This window comes from Cataglyphis hispanica, chromosome 1 (assembly GCF_021464435.1).
Source record: "Cataglyphis hispanica isolate Lineage 1 chromosome 1, ULB_Chis1_1.0, whole genome shotgun sequence".
Taxonomy (NCBI): Eukaryota; Metazoa; Arthropoda; class Insecta; order Hymenoptera; family Formicidae; genus Cataglyphis; species Cataglyphis hispanica.
Window position 1 is genome coordinate 10,057,902 of NC_065954.1, and position 25,243 is coordinate 10,083,144.

At 29.7% G+C, this 25,243-nt stretch overlaps 2 protein-coding genes across 2 annotated transcripts in view; both read left to right on the plus strand.

Annotated features, from left to right (window-relative positions):
• LOC126851494 (intraflagellar transport protein 81 homolog) overlaps positions 1 to 12,792 on the plus strand; it is a 66,018-nt gene extending 53,226 nt beyond the window's left edge. The window contains 1 exon segment of the mRNA XM_050595546.1: positions 12,582 to 12,792. Within this exon segment, the coding sequence (XP_050451503.1) occupies positions 12,582 to 12,678 (97 nt within the window). The 3' untranslated portion in view covers positions 12,679 to 12,792.
• Positions 12,793 to 13,096: 304 nt separating this feature from the next.
• LOC126850486 (endoribonuclease CG2145-like) lies at positions 13,097 to 24,794 on the plus strand. The gene is made up of 6 exons (XM_050593556.1): positions 13,097 to 13,332; positions 14,030 to 14,440; positions 17,322 to 17,474; positions 21,418 to 21,640; positions 21,799 to 22,240; positions 22,357 to 24,794. Exons 1-6 carry the CDS (start codon positions 13,275 to 13,277, stop codon positions 22,588 to 22,590), a joined length of 1,521 nt encoding a protein of 506 aa, XP_050449513.1. The 5' UTR covers positions 13,097 to 13,274; the 3' UTR covers positions 22,591 to 24,794.
• Positions 24,795 to 25,243: the final 449 nt, after the last annotated feature.

Genomic DNA, 25,243 nt, shown 5'->3' on the forward strand with positions numbered 1-25,243 from the left:
TTCGTTCGCACACAAGAATGTCAGTTGAGCGATGCACAATAAGAATGACGATGGCGTATACGACACGAGCAATTTAACTTTTCGAAATTGTAAGAAACTCGAAAGAACGCGTACAGAACATGAGCGAGATTGCGAACAACAGCGCGAAAATGATAGGATCGATCAGCTCGTTTCGTCGTCAAGGACCAACTGACTAACAATCGCGAAGATTCGCGATCTGCCGATTTTCATAAAGGGAGTTTTTCTGCATCGAATGTTCTATTTTTAATTCTGTTTTCATGGAGCGGGTAATTGCGACGCTGTTTGCCTTAGCTCGTGTTGTGATTTTGAGGATGATAGCTCGAATTTATCGGCGACGTTTGCTGTGGAAAATAATCAGTTAAATTTAATCTTTTGAATCGTTCAATTTTGAACACTTAAATTTATATATTTAATTAAATATTTATAACTATGCAAATATTTAGTTTTTATTATATCTATATTAATAATTATATTTATATTATTAATTATGTTTTTTTACTGTGTTTTCGTAGCCACATTATGACAGCAAGCTATATTCGACTTTTGCTGCATTTCTATCGTCAGACTGATAGCAGATTCACTCGATATTTGTTACATATCTGCTGTTACCACGTAATAGCAAATAATACTCGATTTCTGCTTCATTTTCTCTGTTATTATATCAGTAAGCAGTGCTGCCAAAAATTAAGCTTAATAGAAATGCAGCAAAGCGAAATCTACTGCAAAGTCATTGAATTTTAATTTTCCTGCTGACATACTGCTAGCAATTTGCTATCTGAGATATTAAAATATCTACATTATTACACAGAGAAAAAATTTCCTTCAGGTTTAATATATCTATTTGTTTGAGTTATATTTTTTTTGTTACAAATAAACATAATTTACTGAAACATTTATATAAAAAATTATTTATTTGAATAAAAATTTAGTAGTTTTGTTGCATTAAACCATATTGTTTGACAGAAAAGTAACAATTATTTGGAATAGTATAGGTTATTCATTTACCGCTATGCGGCGTTTTTATTATATACGTATTCAATTTCTGTCATAAGTGTATGAATAAGATCTTCAAAATGCGACTAATAATAATTAATAACTATTTCTATCAATTTCATTTCTGACAACCTCTATAGAAGAATTTAGATAATGAATTAATTTTTGGAAAATTGGACAGATAAATACCCGAAATTCACTTATTCGGATAGAATAAGTGTAATTAAATTTTACTATGTTATGGCTCTAAGATGCAAAAATTTGATTGAATTAAGATGCAGTAACATGCAATTTAACTTTATTTTACTTGTTGTAAGCTTTATTTAAATTATTTATAATGAATGTTTTATATAAAACAAGAATATTGATTTAAAGAATAATATTATAAAATAACTTAAATTGAAAAAAGTGAACTTTAAATTGAAAAAAGTGAAATTTATTTAAAAAAAATTTTATTTTAAATGAATGAATATATGATTTGAAAATCAAACAATCATATTTATTACTTTAAACATTTGTAGGTTTTTTATTAGTTGTTAAATTATTTCAAACTTTATATTTCTTTAATTTTAATAAAATTTATTAAATCCAAAGAAACTTTTCTTTCTGTGTATAAAAAAGGTTATGCATATATCTTCATTTGTTTATACAAATAACTTTTGAAAGCAATCATTATGTTCACAATAGAGTTCAGTTTGAATCATTTAATTTGATATATCTATATTTATGATCTATCTCTTTTAGTTTGAAAGATAAAAGAAAGTTGCCACTTTTGAGAAACTCTGTATATATTTATATACAGAGTATCCGACAAATAAGTGATCAACTTTACAATAGAGGTAGATTGGATCAAACTGAAGAGAAAAGTCTTTTACCATTTTTTTCATAATAATTATTTAAGAGAAATTAATTAAAAAAGATCGACCAACTCGCGTATAAACGCGCAATAAAACGGGACTATTCATTGATGGTTGCGAGAGGGATGCGAGAATCCATTGTTATATACCGCTTATAAAAGCTTCGTCGCGCGCCTAGCGATCGCAAACTTTTTTCTGGGCTCTCTTTTTTTGCTGCGCGCTTATACTCACGACTTGATCAATCTTTTTAAATTAATTTCTCAATAATTATTACGAAAATCGCACAATAGTAAAGACTTTTCTTTTCAGTTTGACTTAATTTACTTCCACGTTAGTCACTTACTTATCGGACACTTTGTATATTATAAGAATGTCTCAAACCCATCCCTTTATATTTTAAACTAAAAGAAATAGACTAAATATACAGGATGTTCCGGAACAACCTTCCGTCCGTAAAATGACGTATTCCTGATACAATTGTAAGACAATTTTTCCTTTACCAAAATTTGAATTGAAGCGTAATTTTTGAGTTACAAGCAAAAATAGTTAGCAAATCACGCGTCGAGTACAGAAGTCAGGCAGTCGCGGCGCGGCGCGGTGCGTCGTAAACACCCAACGCAGCTGACCGTCTGACGTGTGATTACCATCGCATGAGTCGCTAACTATTTTATCTTATAACATAAAATAATGCTTTAAATAAAATTTTGGTAAAGAAGAAAATGTCTTAAAATTACGTCAGGAATACGTGTTTTTTCAAAATTATTACATTCATGATGCGAAGATTTCAGTCAATTGCAAGATCGCCATACACACATCGCGTATAGCAATCAGCTGATTGCAGTGTCCGACGGCCGGCGATCCGGAACAACTTTTGCTAAGGTGATGTTATTTTCATAATGCAAGACAGAAAGTGAAAAGGTAGACGTCGTCCGCGATATTTCAAATCGATAAAACTATAGTATGTAAACTATTTATATTACATCATGTATTACACATTGTTGCAATTCGTTTTAAATAGCGCTACAACTTTTATCATATCAAAATTTTTACATTATTATAAATTATGCGTATTTCTCTGTTCGTTATCACAGATAGCTTTTGAAAGCAACCACTATGTTCACAAAAAAAGTTCAGTTTAAAGCATTTAATTTTATATATATATATATATATATATATATATATATATATATATATATATTTGTTATGGCCTATCTCTTTTTGTTTAAAATATAAAAAGGGATGGTCACTTTATATATATATATATATATATATATATATATATATATATATATACGAAAGTCTTCTTTAATATACCAGATATAATGTAATTTAACGTGTCATCAAATTACAACAGATACAGATTGAGAAAAGATTAAGAAATAGACAGACATAGTAGATTTAAGAAAAACAAAAGAATAATAATGATAACAATAAGATAACATTGATAAGAATAAGATTTTAATAAAAATAAAGATAACATTAATAAATGTAAGAATAAACTGAAATTAGAAAAAATTAATAACATAGAATAATGATCGCTTGAACGAGCTAAGAGACACTTGGAAAAAATCCACACGATCAGAAAATTCATTAGTCAGTAAACAGACGATTTAAAGGCTTGAATTTACCGTATGAAGTACGGTGCGCCTCCTCATAAAAAATTAAATTATTTCTGAGGAATCTCGCTGGGATATGTAACTTTACACGTTCTAGTAAATCTGGACAGATAATACGCCGATTAATTAATTTATGAAAGAACAGTAAATCCTAGTATCTCCTTCTGTTTTCTAACAATAACAACTTGAGCTTATTTAACATTAAATCGCAAGAGTGGTTGAAATAAGACATTTGATTATCTATGAAAAAACTAATTCTCCGAAGGGAACGATGTTGGACCTTTTCAATCATTGCGTAGTATTTAATTTGGTAAGGGACCCAAACAGTGGTAACATGTTCCAGCTGTGCTCTAACTAACGAGTGGAATAATAATCTCAATGTATTAATATTATTAAAGTATTTACAAGACCAAACATAACAAATCCAAGACCAAGCATAATAAATCCAAGACCAAGCATAACAAATCCAAGCTTCTTGAACGCACGGCTTGTGATGTCCTGAATGTGTTGCGTAAAAGATAAATCAGCGTAAAATATAACGCCTAAGTCACGAATAGAATCAGTAACTGAGAAAGAAGTTCCAGCCAGTGAGTAATTATGTATACGATTTCTTTTTGCGATTAAAATGAATTACGTTGCATTTGGATATGAAGTATCCTATTCGAAGTAATCTATTCGCATTATTCCATGAACCATCTAACAGTAAGTGAAAAAGATCATGCTGTAAAAGATACTCAGGTCTGTCAATCCGATAAAAAATTTTTAAATCATTTGCGTACAATAAGAAATTACGGTATTATAAGTTTAAAGGCTTCTTTAATATTATTTATGAATAAATTAAACAAAAATAGAGCCAATACGATTCCTGAGGTACGCTTTATGTGGCATTTATTTCTCTGGAGAAGCAGTTCTTGAACAATTTGTTCTGTTCATAACGAAGCTTGATAACCATTTTAACATGCGTGCAATATACACATTAATAAAGTGTGATCAACACTATCGAAAGCCTTTTTAGTCAATATATAAAGCATCGATTTGGGAACTTTCGTCAATAACCGAGTTAATAAAATTTCGATAGGAGATTCGTTGCTACCGAACGTCCAGATTATAAAACCATGTTGCTCTTCGATTATTATATTTTTATACAAGGATAAAAGTTTGAGATAATATTTTCGAATATTTTTGACATAAAATATTAATTTGTTAGAAAACCAGATAGGATACGAAGATCTGCTCACCGAATACTTTGGAACAAAAACAGAGATTTCGTAATTTAGATGTTGGTATAAAAAATGAACCGCGTCATTTATATCGAGAAAACCAAGCTTATTATCCGAACGGATGCTGCCCAGATAGTTATTTATGGCTGCACAAGTAGTACGCTTAAAATTCCATTTGTATTCAAAAGTTGGCGGCCAAGATGATCGAGTTAATCCTGGTAAGGTTATTACAAAGGCCGGATGATATAGGTCGCATGTACATAATGGCTCCGATGTCGGTAACATCACGCAATGTAGAGAATACAAGATCTAATGTATTATGACTCACATTGAGAATATTATTATTCTGATATAAATTAAATTCATTAAAGAAATACATGATAGTATTAGCCTGCTCCAACATCTGGATCTCCGTGGTCCATATTATATAATAAATAACCTTCATTATTATGCCAGAGTGTACGGGACAAATTATAATCGCCGGCAATTAGTAAATCAGCATTAAGTAACATAGTATGCAATGACCTCTTCAACGGAAAGACAATATGACTCATAAACAGAAAGATCCGACGCTGGAGGTACGTAAACAGTCCCAATATTTATATGTTTATGTTCAAACTGAATGTCAACAAATAATTGCTCAACGCTCGCAACAGATAATTTCAAAACGCGAGTAAATAAATGATTTCTAACCGCAATTAAAACACCGTCTCCGCGTAGATAATCACATTAATGGAATCTGTCCACGCAAAAAATATTAAAATTATCAAAACCTAATTCTGCATCAATAAAGCTATCGTTTAGCCATGTCTCAACTAATATAATAATATCAAAATTCTCAAAAGCGGTTGACAAAGCACAATAGAGATCACACAATTTTGTTTTTAATTCACACACATTTTGATTTTAAAGAGGACCGATTCCGTTTTTTGATGCTATATTGCTGCTACCAATTATAGGCACATCATTTTTATACCGGATTGTTTTATTAATTTTGTCCACATCTTTTAATAATTTTAATTGAGATTGCAAATCCCGTAAATGTTGTCTCTGTTTAAGTGTTTAGTCCTAAGCGATTTTGACTGGACCAAAGTAATCTTATTTATTCTGTAGAATTTTACGCATCCAGTTCGCTAGGTAGAGAGACTTACAACGGACGAAAGCAACCTTGGGGTTTTGTTCCAAGGCGCATAGTTAACTCTAGAAATATTATCCGGTTGAATCACACTAATAATATCTCTAACCAATTGACATCCGTGCAGTCATCTCTCTGAGGCTCATAGAGGTTAAAAAATATAAGATTGGTCGCCCTTTTTTTCTGTCCTCCATTTCTTTAATGATATTCTTCTCAAATAATAAAGAAAAAGCCGGTTGAAATCCACAAACTAATTTTCCAAGTGATCAATGCGTTTTGAGAGGTTCTGAATATCTTCCGCAATTTTAAATACATCGGCCCTGTACATTTTTCTTACTTCACTGCGAAAGCAAATTCCGATCGCATCATTTCATTAATTATATTAAGAAGAATAGAATTTACTTCCGTGTCCTTGCAATTCATAAATTGCCCAATTCGTATATGGATTATCGGATCAGGAGACACAAGACGGATGAGATGCCACATTGCAGCCTTTACAGATAATACGTTTGGCCTTTGTACTTTGGTATCCTCATGTAACTTCTTGTTGTGTAGGGTGTTTTAGAGATTAGCATAGTGTGAATACTACGCAGCTTAAGAAAAATTTTTAATTCTTTAGAATGGTTTGACAGTTTGCGTTCCATATAGTAATGTTTAGTCAAAAATAGCGATAGTTTGACTATGAGATTATTTATTGTATTGGTCATGTTGGTTATTTGTTGTGTCAATTGCTTTATTATTTCTATAAAATCTGTGTTGCTATTATTTTGTGTATGTTATTATCTTGTCTGTTTGCCTTGATGCTGTTGATCAGCGATTTACAGTAGACTGCTGCACCGCTTGAGAGTATGCAGCTATTTTTTTCATTGTTTAACATTGGAGTACGCTCAACTTTATTTGAGTCAGAGGCTGGTATTGATTTGGGTCTAAGATTGGTAGATCTAGCTTTCTGCAGTTGTTTGTAGACAGTGCAGCCCTTGTTATTTGCAAGCTGATTTCCGCTGCATAGTGCACATGTCACATCGTCTGATCTCACTTTTCTTTAGCATTGCCTGGATGTTCGTCTGCACACTTTACATATTTAAGTCTACGGTGGCAGAATTTTTTTGTATGACCATATTGTTGACAGTTTGTACACTGCGGTATTTCTCTACTAGAATGAAGTGCTTCTATCACCATACGACATTGTAAAAGGTGCTGGATTTTGTATATTTCTTTATTATTAGTATTAGGTTTCAAATCAATGAATAATATCGGCAGTGGTGTCTTGGTCATTCTTTATTTGATATTCCATATGTTGGAAATTCCATGGCCCAATTGTTCTACAGCTTCTTTTATTTCATCAGTGTTAGTTGATGGGTATATGTTCTTGAGTACCACTTTGAAGCTTCTTTCATGTTTGGGTTTGTATGTGTGGAACGTATCACGTTGTTGTGATTCTTTTACTAACATGGTATAGGCTTTGGTAGTATTTGATTGGATTTTTACCTTCTTGTACTAAGTACTTTGATCTCATAGTCTTGTTAGATAGTTTAATTCAAAAGTTTACTGGGAGGCTGAATATTGATAACACAATCAACAAAGATTAGAGGAGGTTTCATTTGTTTTGCTGGTCGGAGAACCGTCGGGATTGTTCACGAGTCTCTGAAATCTGTTTTTTGTTGGGAGCTGTTCGCCTAACCAGTATGTATTTAGTTTAGTTTGTTTATTTGTAAACTCCGGACTGATTTTCTGTCTCTTCTTTAAGTTGGTGACTGTAATCCAGTAGTTTGCTCGAACCGCAAGGGTGGTTTTTATGTGGTAGCATGAGAGAGTTAATGTTAGCGTTATCCTCAATTCCGCTAATAGTAGCAGCAGAGCTAGTTGAGGCTCCACTATATGATTGTGAGAGAGTTTTAGGCTCCTGGTTTTGCAATTGGTTACTGCTGCAGATTTTATTTGAAATTTAGCTTGAGTGGTCACGTTAGTTTTAGCTTGAGTGATCACGTTAATAGTTTCCGATTTTTTAAGTGGTGATCTAAGTATCTTAGTACTACCTTTGAAGGGAGTGTTAACGAGCAATAGTTGGTCCTCCCTAGAATCCATAGGGCCTGCCTCCGAGGAGGATAGATTTTCCAGATGAACTGTGCTGCCACTTGGGGTAATTCCGTACGTTTTGTCCATTGTTTCATCTTGTTTTTGTTAATTTTGATACACCCCGGGTATTTCATTTTCCCGGTATTCTCCGGCGAGCCGGCGAGCATTCTCCAATGCGCCACCTGAGGAGGCGCCCGATGGGGGACTAATAACCCGCACGGGTGTCATTAATATATTGCATCTCAATGTAATATTACCTGGAGAACCAATCTACTGGGCATCTAATTTTTAAAAATTACCTAATTTTATCGACTTTAGTACCAAAGATATATCAAGTCACTACATCAAATATGCACCATGTCTAGAATTATCATCCGATCATTCCTCAGTACTAATCACGCTCAGTAGGCAAATTCTTCTTAAATCAATCATGAAAAGACATGAGGTCCTATCGGCTTATCAGCTTATTACCTGTTTCCCTCCAAAGTAATGGAGCAGTTATTCTTGCTGAGACTCATGCCTGTCATTGAATAGAGACATCTGATATCGAATTACCAGTAACTGATTTAGAAAAAAACACAACAATATAGAACAAGTGCATAGACTCGTGAATAAAATCAATGCTTCCCTTGAAAGGAAAAAATATTGCTCGGCAGTTTTTCTTGATGTATCCCAAGCCTCCGATAAAGTTTAGCATGATGTCTCCTGCACAAGATCAAGCTTCCTGCGGGTAATCACAGTTTCCTCAAATCTTATCTTAACATAAGGCACATATACATTAAGTATGGTGACGCTACAACTGCTTTGCACAAAATTCACGTGGGTGTTCCACAGGGTAGTGTACTGGGACCTATCTTATATCTGCCATACACCGCAGACTTATCTATCCACCATGGTACCTTAGGGAGTACTTTTGCTGATGACACAGCTATCCTTGCAGTCCACAACGATCTATTTTTAGTTTCAAACATCTTGCAAACAAGTCTGTACAAAACAAAGAAATGGCTCAAATTGTGGAGAATATAAGCAAATGAGAGTAAATCCATTCATGTAACTTTCACTAATAGGCAGCTAACAAGCCCACCAGTAACTCAATGATGTTCAGATACCACAAGACCAAGTCAGTTACTTGGTTAATTTAATCCAAGTCAGGTACATGGGACTAAATTTGGACTAAAGTTAAACTGTACTAAGCACTAAAACTGTAATATAACTGTAAATAACTGTAAAACGTAAACAGCTGGGCCTACAGCTGAGGAAGATGTACTGGATTGAACACCCTTTAAATCTATCCCTTGAGAGCAAACTTCTTCTATACAAATCAGTATTAAAACCAATCTGGACATATGACATCCAACTATGCGGAACAACAGCCCAATCCAACATTGCAATACTATAGAAGTTCCAATCCAAAGATCTTCTCATGATTGTTCGTCGATACTTCCTGGTACATTTCTAATGACCAACTACACCATGATCTATGCATTCCTACAATCAAGGAAGAAATAAAAACCTACGCTATAAAACACACAAAACGACTATTAGCCCACCCAAACTCTTCTGCAAAACAACTCTCAGAAGCCAGAACTGCCAAAAGAAGACTCAAACGGAAGATGTCCCATGATTTAGTCAACTAAACTTTAATTTCCAACCTCTTAATTCTTAAATTTAGATGCACCTATACGACTGTGTTAGTGAACACTGATCGTTCCCGATCAAAATAAATGTGTTAAACTTATGTCTTTCCACAAGACAGATTGCAATAAAGTAACCTAACAAAAAAAAAATCATAAACTCAGTGATACGAAATCAAAAACAATTGAAAAGATATAAAATTAAAATAACAAAATTTAATGCACGGTATATTGATTTGTAATTCAAATACGGATGAAATACGGATGAAAATTACAAAAATAAGCAAATTTATTTAAATGAGAAAATTTATAATTTTATTAGTCCAAATTTAATAAATTCGCTCATTTTTGGAATTTTTATTCTGACATTTGAATTACAGAATCAATATCCTCAGTCTTTGCTAAATGTTCGGTTATTTTAGTTAGAAACACAAAATGTGACGAATACTGAATACACGTGAAAATATCAAGGCTGATTAATAGCAATTAAAAGGTTGCGGGATCTGATAAAAAATCATGCATGTGCAAGGATTGAATGCGCTATCCTGTCATCGGATTGCAATTGGTTGATGGAAAAAGAATATTAAGTAAGACCGTTCCGGCACTTTTGGAACATTCAGTATATAAGGGTGATTTCAAAGATTACTAACAAACTTCAGAAGCATATAGAGGAACTGGAATATCGCAATTTTTAAATAGAAACCCGAGTTCTCCGAAATCATTCTGAGTCGATGCAAGCCTGATTTGACGCTTTTTGATTACTTTTTTTTGGATAGAAATAAAAATACTCGTATACGAGACATCGATAGATGACCCAGAAACACTTGTAGTCAGAATACTTGCAACATCTGATATAGTTCAGGAGATATCTGAAATTTGAGAGAGTGCTCCAGAAATCGATGCAATGCCTGCATTGAATAGCCGCGCTGTAATAGCTGAGCGCTCACGCACACTACCAAGCGCGCAGCTCACCGACGTGCGCCCGGCTAAAAATCGGCATGATAAGCCCTTCACTCAATAATAACTTTTTTATTAAGCATTATAGAAAAAAAATGATACAGGACTTTTCTGTTCAGAATAACACTCTCTACCTTTCCTTAAAGGGTGTTGAGCAAATTTTCGGACACCCTGTATATAATAAATATATATATATATATATATATATATATATATATATATATACACATATATATATATATATGTATGTATACATATATATGTATATATATGTATGTATATACATACAAATATATATATATATATATATATATATATATATATATGTATATATGTATATATGTATATATATATATATATATATATATATATAGTTACAGGGCTTTCATAAAAAGTGGTCATCCTATTTTATCTTTTAAATTAAAAGAGATAACTCATAACAAATATATATAAAATTAAATTGTTCAAAATTGTTCAAAATAACTGTACATATATACAGAGTGTCCGGAATTGATCGCCAATCTCGGGCGCACGTCAGTGAGCCGCGCTGTGACAGCTGGACGCTCTCGCACACTTCCAGGCGCGCAGCTCACCGATGATATAAAGATTAACGATGATAGGCCAGATTTCACTCAATAATAACTTTTTTATTAAGCGTTATAGAAAAAAATGATACATAGGACTTTTCTTCTCAGTTTTATCTGCTCTATCTGTAAACAATGAATGGTGCGACCGACTCCGAATACCCTGTATATACAGGGTAGCCCCGCACGTTCTAGCCAGACTTTGAGATCTTATAGAAAATTTAATTGTGAACAAAAAATTTCTTATAAACATGGGTCGAAAAATGCTTTCTGAAGATGCTATCGCTCAAAAATCTCTGAAATCGTGATTATTTTACACATTTTTCCAAATATCATGGAAAATATGCATCTTTAAACAAAAAGTACCGAAACAAAAGTAGTAGAAAATTAAATTATCTTTCAAATGAAATCAAAATGATTGTTGTACGTTCCATAGATTTTGATATAAGTTTCAAATAGGAGGAAATCCTAAGCTACTAGATCATTACTCGATACCGAAAGTGTATTGGAGCTAGAGGGGGACATTTTGAGAACAGTTTTTCACGTCTTTATTCATTTTCTATTATTAGGTGTTATTTTAGTTTAAAAAAATTTATTTTATTTTCATAAAAAAAAAGATTTTTATTTTTATCATTTTTTCAAGAAATTTATTAAGTTTTATTTTCTTTTTATTTCATCTTCTTTTCACCTTTTGTTCTTCCTTTTAAGTTTCATTTTCTTTTTATTTCATTTTCTTTTAACATTTTGCTCTTCCTTTATCAGAGGTTTTCGAGCAATAACTTCTTAAGGAAGCATTTTTCGATCCATGTTTATAGGAAATTTTTTATTCAGAATTAAATTTCCTATAAGACTTCAAAGTCTGGAACGTTCGGGGCCACCCTGTATATATACATATATATATATTAATATATATATATATATATATATATATATATATATATATATATATATATATTAACATATATATAAATTTTAAACATAACCAGGCCAAATATCTCTATTATTAAATGAAATATCGAGATCCAGCTTTTTTATGCGTTTATCCAGTCAAATTCTTTTTATCAAAATACGTCCGTTTCGAAACAATACAACTTAAAAATCGGACCTCGATATTTCGTTTAGTTACCAAGATATTCTATTATGTTTGAAACTTAGCACTCTGTACACGCGCGCTTATATGTGTATAGAATTAAAATCCATTAGAAAATTTTATTATAGGAAGAATTAAAGAAATTTTACTCTGAATCAAAATCTAGCTTCTGTTGCGTGCATGACTATCATGCCATCCATTGTTTAATGAACAACATTTATTAAAATAAATAAATGATTAATGGCTAAAATCTTTAGAAAACTATTCAAGGTCACTTTGACAATATATATCAAAATAAATATTGTCAAAAATAGATCTATTTTTCTGTAATTTTATTCAAGCTTTTTAATAATTCTTGAAATATTTAATAAAACTATTTGTATTTTTATATATTTCAGAATTTTTTTATGCAAAATTCGATGTGCAGAAGAAAGCAAACAGACTGATGGTATAGTTGTACGAAGAGGAGGAGCCGAAACTCTTGTGCTGGAATAATCTTGTGTTTCTCATACATATTTTTATTATGCAAATACTAGACTCAAAAAATGTTTTAAACATAGAATAAAATAAAACACATTACAGAATACATATTGTAAAACTATGTACACATTTTGCACATTAAAAGTTATAGATAATTAATAGGTGTATTTTTTATTCATATCTATCTACTGTATGTATATATTTTATTCATATATATTTTATTCATCTATCTACTGTGTATTTTTTAATTGTAATTTACGAGATAAAACTTTTTTCGAGAGTTAACAGATTTATGATCAAGAAGTGACATCATCCTTTTAATATACTAACTGTTCAAGTTTACTATGCTGACCTCTGCTAGAATTTCGATGCACGTTATAGTGTAAGTAATGTGAGTTGGAGAGGGTAAAGATGAAAGTAAGTTGACCTCGAGGCAGTTACATCGTAGAGAAAGAGATGCGGTCTTACTTTATGTGCGAGTAACGTGTGTTTTGTGTGTATTTATAGTTATACTTTATATAATTGAATTTATATAATTTTAAATTGCGAAATATATATATTTTCTTTAAACAAACTCGGGCAGAGCATTTATCAGCGTTTATGATACAATCATGGTACTGAAAAATAAATATTTCATCGTTTTAATGATTACATTGTCACTATTTATAGGTAAGTTCTTTCGATACCTGCTTATCTTTCCAAAACATCCTACAAATTACATGTGTAATAATATGGAATTTTTTGAGTCAGTTAATAATTGTAGAAAAAATTATTAAGAAAATGAAATTTTTTAAATTTATGGCTGAAATAAAATGCATTAACTCCATAATAACAACATAATGTTTATGAAATATATATTTGGAAATCAATATCAATTTGTTTTTTTTTTGATAATTTTTGTAGATCATAATTTTATAGATAATAATTTATGTTTTTTGATAACTTTTATAAATAATAATTTAACAATAATAAATACGATTCAATAATTCAACAATAGATATACTTTAAGATATACGTAGTAAATTAAATTATCTGTAAGTAGAGAGATAATTTAATAATAAAAACATTTAATTAAATATCTAATACAAAATATATAATACATAATATAAAATAATATATAATATAAAATTAATATTTATATATAAATTAATAAAATAAATATAAATAATATTAATAAAGAAAATTTATAGAGAAAGTTATTATATATTATTAACGCGCTATATATGCAGTTGACTTATCTATTTCAATATGATATCAAATGACCATTGTGACCCAGTGAAATGATAAATAGCATTAAAAATATTAATCGACCAAGATTGATATATGTTTTTTTCGCATACAATCTTAAAATTATTTTATTTTTTAGGAAACAGTGAAGCAGAATGGAAATTTTGGAAAAAAGATAAAGAGACTACTACTACTATGAGTACTACTACATCAGTTTCTGTAAATGTACAAAATACTATAGCTCCAGCAAGAACTACAAAAATTAGAAGACCAACTGTGCCAATTGCAAACACCGAAGCCACTATAATAGATGCTAATAATCTGAAATTAGATATAACTGGGGAGAATATACAAAATAATATACGATCTAACCTAAGGACAGAAAATAATTTCGCTACGGGTACTGATGTTTCAAAATCAAACAGGCCCGGGATTGATCATGAAAATGTTCAAAATTACCGAAATTTGGCAGTAGATCTTATCGAAACTAAAGAACCATCACAAAACCAAGCATCAAAAATATCTCAAGGATTAACAATCAAAAGTGACAGTGAGAAACAACCTAATCTATTTACTATTATAATATATATGGAATTTATATTCTGTTTTTTGTTAATCATGGTTCTATCATCTGATTCTCTTGATCGTAATTTATATATATTTAATTCATATTATCTGTATATGTTGTTATTATTTTAATGCGATTCTAAATGCTCAGATAACCAAGAGTCTGCCAAATCATATGCAAATTGTACATTACATATTACATATTATGATAAAACTCCGAAAGCAACCGAACATGATCTATCGTCTCAGTGCCGGCAGAAATACATCAGATAGCAGTCTCTGCGTTATGATATGCTACAAAACTGCTGCAAAATTTAAGCAGCAGTTTAACTAATAAAAACAATAGATTTAAGCATTGCATATGACAATAAAAATTATTAAATAAAAATGAAAGTAGCATGATATCAGAAATCGGGCTCATCTGCAAACACGGTGTAACAACAGAAATATGTTAAAAATTGAGAGCATGCATTGCCATTTCAAAAAAATAGCAACAAAAACATAAACATAGTAAAAACACAGCATGGTTTGTTGTCATGAAATATGGCAGAAATATATCGATATTATATAAAATATGTATAGTAATATCAGGTTATATTCAGAGCACACGGAACTCCTATGGACGTCCATTGGACGTTTAAATTCGGACATTGGATGTCTATAAGACGTTGAATAAAGTCCGACTCATTGGACGTCCATAAGACGTCGGTTATTCACAACTTCGAACGTTCATAGAATATCCAAAGAAAAACCTAAAATGGACATCATTTCTAGTATCGCTAATATTCATAATTACTGCTGAAATAAATATTCAGAAATTCATAAAGAAGAAATTTATAAGGAAAAACAAATTTTAAATGCAGAATTTTAATTTATATATATATATATATATATATATATATATATATATATTTGTTATAAAATATCAATACTTTAAATTAAAATTTAATTGTAATTACAGTTTAAACTTATGCATTATATTTATTTATAAATATTATATTTAAATATAAATATTATAATTAAATATAATTAAATAAATATTATAATTAAATATAATTAATTGGAAATAATTAAACATTTTATTTATATAGAAGTTAATTTCTCTTTTATTCTTAACAAAATAATAATAATAACCGAAAATAATAAACGATTTTCACTCTTTCCAACAAAAGTCCGAATAAAATAAAAATCGGACATTTATTTGCCCGATTTTTAGAAAATCAGTCTAATATCTTGAATTCTTCTGTATGGAAATCATATTAGAAGTTAAACTGATAGAAATAATTATAATTAAATATTATTAGCCGCATTTTGCAGACTTTACGCTCATGACAAAAACTTGAATACGGATATAAATAATGAGTAACACGCCGCATAGCGGTAAGCGAATAAATTATAATCCGAATACAAGTTCCAAAAGAACTTTATTTGTGCGATTATAAGACGTCTTCGAAATAACGTCTTTGGCTAGTCTAATAAATAATGTCTCTTAAAAGTTATATCAATTAGCCACTGACGAAACAAAAGAAAAAAATTGTTTGAAATTTTGACGTCTAAAACCGCACAGCCTATGAACGTCCAAATATTGGTTATTGACGAATGTCTCAAATCAGATATACAATGGACGTACATTTCATGTCCATGGACATGCGGACGCAAAATGAACATAAAATGAACGTCCATAGGACATCCTGTGTTATCTGGAGTTCTTTTTTATTTACCGCTATATTCCAGTTTCTATTAAATATAAAGATTGCAAAACACGACTAACAAGATTAAAAGTATTTATTTATTTTTTATTTATTTATTTTATTTTATTTGTTTACTTTTATCAGTTTAATTTATGAGATATAATTCCAAAAGAAAATTCAGCATATTAAATTATTTGTTTAACCGGATGTCAATAGAAAGTTGTCTAATTATTAACTACTTGAAACAAAATAAGAATTCAATTTAAATTTTGAGATTTACGAAGTATTAATAAATAAATTATTTATTTAATTAATTATTTACACACTTACATACATATTTATGCTAATTATATTTATATAATTATTAATATATATTTAATTATATAAAATATAATTACGATATAGCAAAGTATATATATTTATGATTGGAAAATTACAAATAATTGACGATTTATCGTAAACAATTACACAATAATATTTTTATAATATTCAGTTTTCATTGCATTTATATTAGTAATTATGCCTTACAGGCATGTTTTATCTTTACCATATTTTTGTCATGTGATAGTAAACTATGCTCTTTACTTTATTTTTGCTTGCAATCCAGCCTTTAATAAGATAGATAGTGTTTTATTCTTGCCGCGTTGTCGTCGCATTATAATTGCAATTTATGCTTGATTTCTGCTGTCAGTATCTGATATGGCAGACTTTGCTCGATATTTATTATACATCCGCTGTCATGACGTGATAGCAAATAATACTCGATTTTTGTTTTGTTTTCTTTATTATATGATATCAATAGTCGTGCTGCTAGAAATTAAATTTAATGAGGGCATAGCAGATCGGAATCTATTACAAAATCATGATTGAATTTGCTGGCATTTTGTTATCTGGGAGATTTAAACATTAGTACGCATAAATAAATAAATAAAAAATAATAATAAAATATAAGTAGAAATAAACAGAAAACAAAAGAATTTATAATAACCAAATAATCAAAAAATTGTTATATATAAAAAAGTAAAAAATAACTGTGATAGTAACGGCGTTATAAGTAATGCATTACTTTCTTATTCTGATACGTAAAACTCCAATATCTGTTAAGTTCATGCAATATGTTTATGTATGGTATTAATTTTCTAAAAATAATATAAAATAAAGTATGATTTGCAGGCTCCACAGCATCTTCCATCAGAGCTGATCAAAACAGGCCGAGTACGCCTTCTTCTTCAAGTGGAAAAACATGGGCTAATATCGCTGGTATCAAACTTGTTTCACCTACAAGCTTTCCAAGACAACCCGAATATTTTATACCTCCCGTTTCAGGTATTTCTTTACACAAAAAACAATTAAATTTTTATATTAGTGTATCTCCTCTCTTCTGATTTTGACATGGATATATGTTGTCAAAATCATAATTCTGAATAATCCTTAAAAAGTCTTATTATTAGTTGTTGCTGTTGTTTATTTAACAATTAGTAATAACTAAGAATTTATGTAAATGCAAATATCAAAAAAACATAAATTGACAATGACAAATTAATTCAATATTGGATACAGTTAATATGCATATACCTATGCACATACATTTAATAGATATAATATATTCATATAAACTTTTGTATAAAATATTACAAATGTCGAAGGTCAGATGGTGAATATGTCGAGAGAGAGAGAGAGAGAGAGAGAGAGAGAGATTCCATATATTTATAGGATTTAAACTTTTTCATGTAAAGTAAAATTTATCCTATATTGCCTAATTCTTAATGTTTTTCTTCGTAAAACGAGATCCATAATTGTACTATCTATAATTGTAACACATAGATTTGCAACTATTCCAGCCAAATGATATCCATTTCATATTAGTCTGCATTTTCAGTACGAAACAAAATTTATAATTATACAATTCCATTTCTCTATTTTTCTGCACGAAACAAGATTTACTCCACATTATCTAATACTTATACTTTTTCTATCTACTTTTGAATTTGAAATCATTGTGTAATGTAGGATTAGCTACCTTTGCGTAACATTTTGTAAATCCACGTGGAATTATACAATTATAAATCTCGTTTTGCATTGAAGCATTTAATTAATATAAAATGGATCGTGCTTCGCAAAAAGTTGCAAATCTATATAAAATCTTCTTTTCGTATTCTTTCTTTGCAGATTAATAAAAAGCTATAAATTTTTATCAAGCTTATTTTTGTGAAGCTTATTAAGCTATAACATGTTAACATTTTGAAATATACTACATTTTGATGTTATTCCATAACTTTTTGTTTAATTTTTTCTGATGAATTTAATAACGTAGTAGATAAATAATAAAATAATAAAATTTAAATAATTTATAAAACTCAAGATTTTATTTATATAAAATTAAACACCTATTTTGTATCTAAAGTAAATATAAACAATCGGCTATTTTCATTCATTTGGATACGCATCTGTCGCCATTTTTGTACAATTAGATAAAGATTTGAATAATCCTTTTTGTATTGGAATTGTATCAGAAGTTAAATTAATAGAAAAATGTATTACATTTTTTATATTATTAGCTACATTTTATAGGTTTTATATATTTTTATGAAAAATCTTGAATATAGGGAATATTAACTATTAGGGAATAGCGCATATTGCACTACAAAATGATAAGTGAACGAACTAGCGGCTGAATATTCTTTTTTTATAAAGTTTTTGGTATATTGTAGTAACATTTTTCGTGAAATATTGTAGTAATTTGTCACATTTTGTAACCAAAAATCACAATATTGACTTTTTCTGCTATTATGTCAAAATGATGTCATTTTGACTACAATGTGTTTCTTGGATGACTATGTGACTCTACGCAAATATACATTGTTTCATCGCATATATTAACCGATTGACATTTTATGTTGATTTAAACTATGATAATAAATTTATCAAGAAATTTACTCACATTATGAACTGGTTTTATATTAGCGTTTTATATAACGAGATTCATAACCTATACAGGCGCATTCAAACTTCACGCATAAATACATTCAAAATCGTTCATCGTGTATCTACGGCTTTTGATTAATATATGTAACTAATTTTCTTTTTTTGTAAAACAATGCTTCTCCTCATTTCTATTTTGCTAGTGAATAGTAGATGTAGATACTTGACACGAATTAATTGAGTCACAACAGCGATTCTCTGTTAGAAGAAAAATACAATCAATTAATTTAATATTACAGTATTTTTGAATTACACTTCATAAGATCGCAATACATGAACCTGTGTTCAAACAATATTCAATTTTCGATGGATATCACAAAAATACAATTTTTGTTTAAACCGAAACACCAAACCAAATATAAATCCGGTAAAAATTAATCTCAATTATTTTTCATGTACTAGAGAATCTATTTTCGACTCTCAATATAAATGATATATTAACCTTTTTTTATTAATAGATAGGATAATCATTTCCTTGATTAATACTTCTTTACATCTCTTACTGTTAGCTATATTTCTACATAATATCATTTACAGTATCATTCCTGAGAACACATAGTCATATCTCTAATAGTTTTGGATTAAATTTAAAATTATTAGGTACATACATAGATGATAATTTTAAGTTACTATCGTTGGATATTGTCTCCCCTTTTACGAACATTCCATTATTAATTAGTTTTAGATAATGTTTTAGAAAAATGGTTTTTAAGAGAAAAATATAATATCTCTCGAGATAAGTTCCTGACGACGGCTTGTTTCATACTTAATTCTACGTATTTTAGTTTAACGAAAAATATACCAACAAACATTTGCAGCTCTCATGAGCTTTCTTTTGTCTCTCATCATTGCGGATATCATTTTGGACTTATAAAATAAGATTGTTAGATACATTCTTTTCAATTTGCCTTTTTATTATAAGTACATGAACATAAGTTTAGCAATTTTTTCCTCCTTACAAAGATTTTAATTATCTTCAACTTGTTTAATCCAAGATTTCAGTGATTAATGATAATTGTGAATAGTAATTTAATAGAATTTGACTGATATCATAAACCCATTTTTTCTGGGAGATATTTAAATTTTAAAATTATTCTAATTATTTACTATGCCATAAGAAAGAAATGATCATTGATTTAATAAATCGGATCTTTTTATCGTTATATCCAAGATTCTAGTAGAAAAAATTGGAATTCATAATCGATATCCTCTTAAAATTAAACTATAATTATTTCTTGACTTATATTTTTAATGTGAATAAAGTTCATAAACGTTTAAAATTCTTATTTACAAAAAATCAAACGAAAGCTGTGACCAGAGAGAAAGCTGTGACTAGAGAAAATGATCAGTCTAAAGAACCGCATTTATTCTTTGTCGTGCATCTCAACTTTCTCCGAGTGATATAAATAAGTTTTTCGAGATTTTGAGATTATCTTATGCTGTTCTTAATAAATTTCGGGATTTTATCAAGATTTATGAAGACAAATTCGAAAAATTCGTATAACAACTCAATATATAAAATGCATGCAAGCATTGTGCCTTACGTCGTCTTACATCGGAAAAATTTGTACATAATTAAAGAATTTTCGAACACATTGGAACCATATCCATAGATATACATCACAATTTTCGGTCATAACGAATCACAGATTTGAGGCCAACCATTAATTTAACTTTGATGGTTGAAATTTTAGAAAGTAAATTCTCATTAAGTAAAATGTCTCCGAAATGTTGTTCATTAAGTAAAATTAATAATGTAACCCTACAACATGATACAAAAAACTTACATTCCATTTGTGACGAGAAAATTTGTCAAAAATAAAAAAAAATTTAATCGTATTGCACTCGTTTTATTTCCATCTTATATCATTTCTATGTTATATTGACTTGTTATCGTAACATCATCTCATCATTTCATTATACCTCAAACTACCAAACACACATGTAATGATGGCGTTTCGATGGAATCTATTAATTTGTACAGATTCTATGTATGTTTTAATGAATGTTTCTCTGCGATTATCGATTTCAATTTTAATTTAAATTGTAACAACTAATATTGTGCATGTAAAATTTTAAATACGAATTTAATTTTTACATTTTTTATGCTAAAGATCAATCAAAACAAGGTCCAAAACGTATATATTTAATGCATACTTATTAAAATTAAATCATAAAATTAGACCATAAAGTTCACTCATTACCACGCCTCGGCTTTTATTTACTAATTTTTTCATTTCATTATAGTATTATTAGTATTCTAACTCTATTTCTGTTATTATTGTAGGAGTTGTTGCGGATGTAACCACCAGAGCAGCTATAGATTCCACTAGAAAAATATATTCCAGTAATCCAACATATAGCAAAGGAAATATAGTTACTGATGAAGATTTGGAAAAACTTTCTGAAGCACTTTATATAAAAGAAACGAATAACGCAAACTCATATATAAGAGTTAATCTGCAAAAACAAACAACCAGTAGCAATCTGATGGATCAAGCTTCACAGCCGTAAGAATTATAATTTTTAGAATAATATAATATATTTATTTATTTATAACAAAAATTTTGGAAATAGATCAGTATACATTACGTTATATGGATTTTTAGATATAAAATATTTTTTTTTTGAATTATGTTTTAATTGATCAAACTGTTTATTTTTACAGATTATTGACAATAAGTCCTGAAGCTTTCCAGATTCCTACGATTGAAAGTGTTCTCTCCATATTCGATAATTATCATTTAGATACTCATATGAATGAATATATTAGTCCATCACAAAGACAAGAAGAGAGTCTTCTTGTTGATACTTTTCTGAGTACAAACGTAATGTCTACTGCTATGCGTTTTCTCGCTGATAAAGGATTTGTGAGGCAGGATTATTATGAGTATAAAGATACATTAAGAAGAATTTGGTTCAATTTATTCTCGCGTGGACAGGGTAAAATCGGTAGCACCGGATTTGAACATGTCTTTATGGCGGAAACAAAACAAGTAGATTCGGGTACAGAGATACTTGGATTACATAATTGGATCTACTTTAACGCAGAAGAAATAAAGAACCGTGTCGACTACCTAGGTTACATTAAAAAAACCGATTTAGGAAACGTAAGTAATTTTTAAATAAATTTTTAAATAAATAGAATTTATAGAATTGCTTTATACTACAATTAGCGATTTTAATATAAGAAAATCATGTGATATAAGTGTGCCTTTTTTTGTAGAGGGGATCTATTATTAAAATGCATGTAAAATTCAATAGTCACGATAAACCAGTAACAACAATGTTCATCGGAACTTCGCCCGAATTGGAAATGTCACTTTATACTGTTTGCTTCTATGCACGACCAGATAGAAGCTGCCCTGTATCTCTGGGAGGCACCAAATTTAATATAATAACACACAAATTTAGATATAGAGGAAAAGATTTGATCGGAACGGCATATCCAGAAATTTGAAGTTTTTCTTTGTAAATGTATCTTTTATTTATATACACTAAAATATACTAAAAAAATAGGGAACATTTCTCATACGCTCAAAATGGGGTTATTTTTAAATCGAAATGAAACAGCGGAAAACCATCGTAAAAAGAAATAAAATATATATTAAAGTTTGAAGTTTTAATTTTAATGCATTATTAGTAATTTTAAATAATTTTTTATTTCTATTCAATTAGTGTTTGGATCATCGACGGATACATAGATGACGATGACGTTGTCGACTGACTTGCACAACCTATACTCTGGTTTTTAATGAGTAAAAGTTTTATTGAGTCGTTCTTTATCAGTGTCACTTATCGATCTCAATTTTGATTTTCAATTACGCATATTAAAATTCAAATATAAATTTGATTTTTATATTTTGTTATCTATGCTGAAAGTGGACCAAAAAACGGTTCAAAACGTACATATTTAATGCATACTTGTTAATGAAATGTAATAACGAAAAGTTTGGACAGTATGGATATAAATAATATTGAAAAATTAAGTTGGAATTTTAAAACTTGACATGCATAATACTTGTTGTTGCAGTCAAATTTCAAAATAAAATTAATAATCTTAGAATCTGCACAAATTAGTGGACAATGTTCAAACAACATTGCTGGACATATTGTCGATGGTTTACATAATATAATAAATAAAATTTTTATATATTTATATCCATGCTATAGATGAACCAAACGTTCATTTAGAAATATACATTTTTAATGCACATTTGTTAATACAATTTAATAATAATAAGTTAATAATAATAATATATAATATAATATAATATAATAATATAATAATAATAAATTCACACTCCAATATCTAGATCTTTGCTCTTATCTGCTAGTATTCTCATTTAATTATTTTTTTAATTTGTTATCTATGATAATCTTTCGCTGAGTTTCAATGGTTTGAAAAAAATTCAACTTTTAGAGTATAAAAAATATTTATTTTTTTAGTATTTACATCTTGATGGGAAAAAAAATATTTTACAGAAATTATAATGAAATTATATAGAAATAGTGTTTAAATATTAAAAATAAATTTTTTTCATTGTGATTTTATTAAAATTTTAATAAAACTTAAGAAAAATTCATTAAAAATTGAATTTATATATCAATAAATTTCTATAAAATTGTATTTATTCAATTAATTTTATGACAGCTCTTACACACACACATCCACGCGCGCGCGCATACACAGATACACGCGCACACACCATACACGCGCGTGCGTGCATACACACGATGCACATGCAGGCGCATCACATACAGCACACAACATAGAACGGTTATAAACATATTGTAAAATAATTTCACTGAAACATTGCAATATTGCAAATGTGTTGTGAAACACTATCGTTACTGCAAGATTGTGGTATTAAAAATTTAGTCGAGGATAGGCGTGATAGCACAGGTACGAGAAGCAATTTTCGCAGCTTTTGGCATTATCACGCCGGAAATGGCATGTCGCGCGACGAGCGATATTATTAAGAGGGCCGAATTTTGTTTGAGAGAACAAGGAGGACATTTTGAGCAATTTTAGCCATTAAAATATGAGAGTGGATTAGACCTATTGGGGATACAACTTTAAAAAAAATGCGCCGTGCTATTTACCGCAAGGTGATGCGGAAATGATAGCATAATAATATTTCCTATTTTCGATACGAGAATCCAATGTTTCGCGACGCTCGTATGTAAACAACGTTGCTATTCGCTCCTCTCACTCCTCCTTCGATTCGTCGTGCGCCTAGTTACCGCGATGGCGCGAGGGCCGTCCTTTCTCGCTACGCGCTAATACTCGCGCATTGGTCGATTCTTTTTAATTAATTTCTCGAAAATTATTGTAAAAATAGCAAAGTGATACAGGACTTTTCTCTTCAGTTTTACCTGCTCTACTTGCACACGACCGGTGATGCGATTGACGCTGGACACCCTGTATACGTTTCTCTCAAACAATAATATGTTGTCAAACAATAATGAATAAATCAATAATGAATGTGGTGATTTTCCACACCACCTATATGAGATATCACCAATGGCGCGTTAGATTTTTTTAACGTGGATCTTCGCCTGTAGCCATATCATACTACATTATACTATATAATATACTGAATTGTATCTGCTATTTATAAAATATATTTTACACATTTGCTTTTGCGAATGTGATGTCAATTAGTAACAATAATTTTTTTACACACTTGTTTTAAAAAATTTTAACAAGAGAATTTTAAACAAAAGATAACAGACAGTCAAGCGTTAGAAATTTAAAACCACGTGGACACGAATGATAAACAGACAGCGAGATATTCGAGCTCAAGTTCGGATATCAGATCTAAGAATTTTAAACAAAAATAAAGCGAGGCACAGAACAATGATTCACAAATGATCCGGAGTTGAAAACTCGCGACATTTGAAACGACGTGCTTGCCTGCCAGACCATCCTCTTTTGTTATCTGTTTGACATAAATTTTAAATAAAATGTCAACTTAGCCGATTATAGCAAACTGGACACGACTCGATCCGTAAAACGAAAGCCTCACCCTTACTCGATAGCAACTACTCTCCGTTGATCGAAACTCAGTCTTACAAATAAAGGCCTTTACCAATACCTACTATCTAAA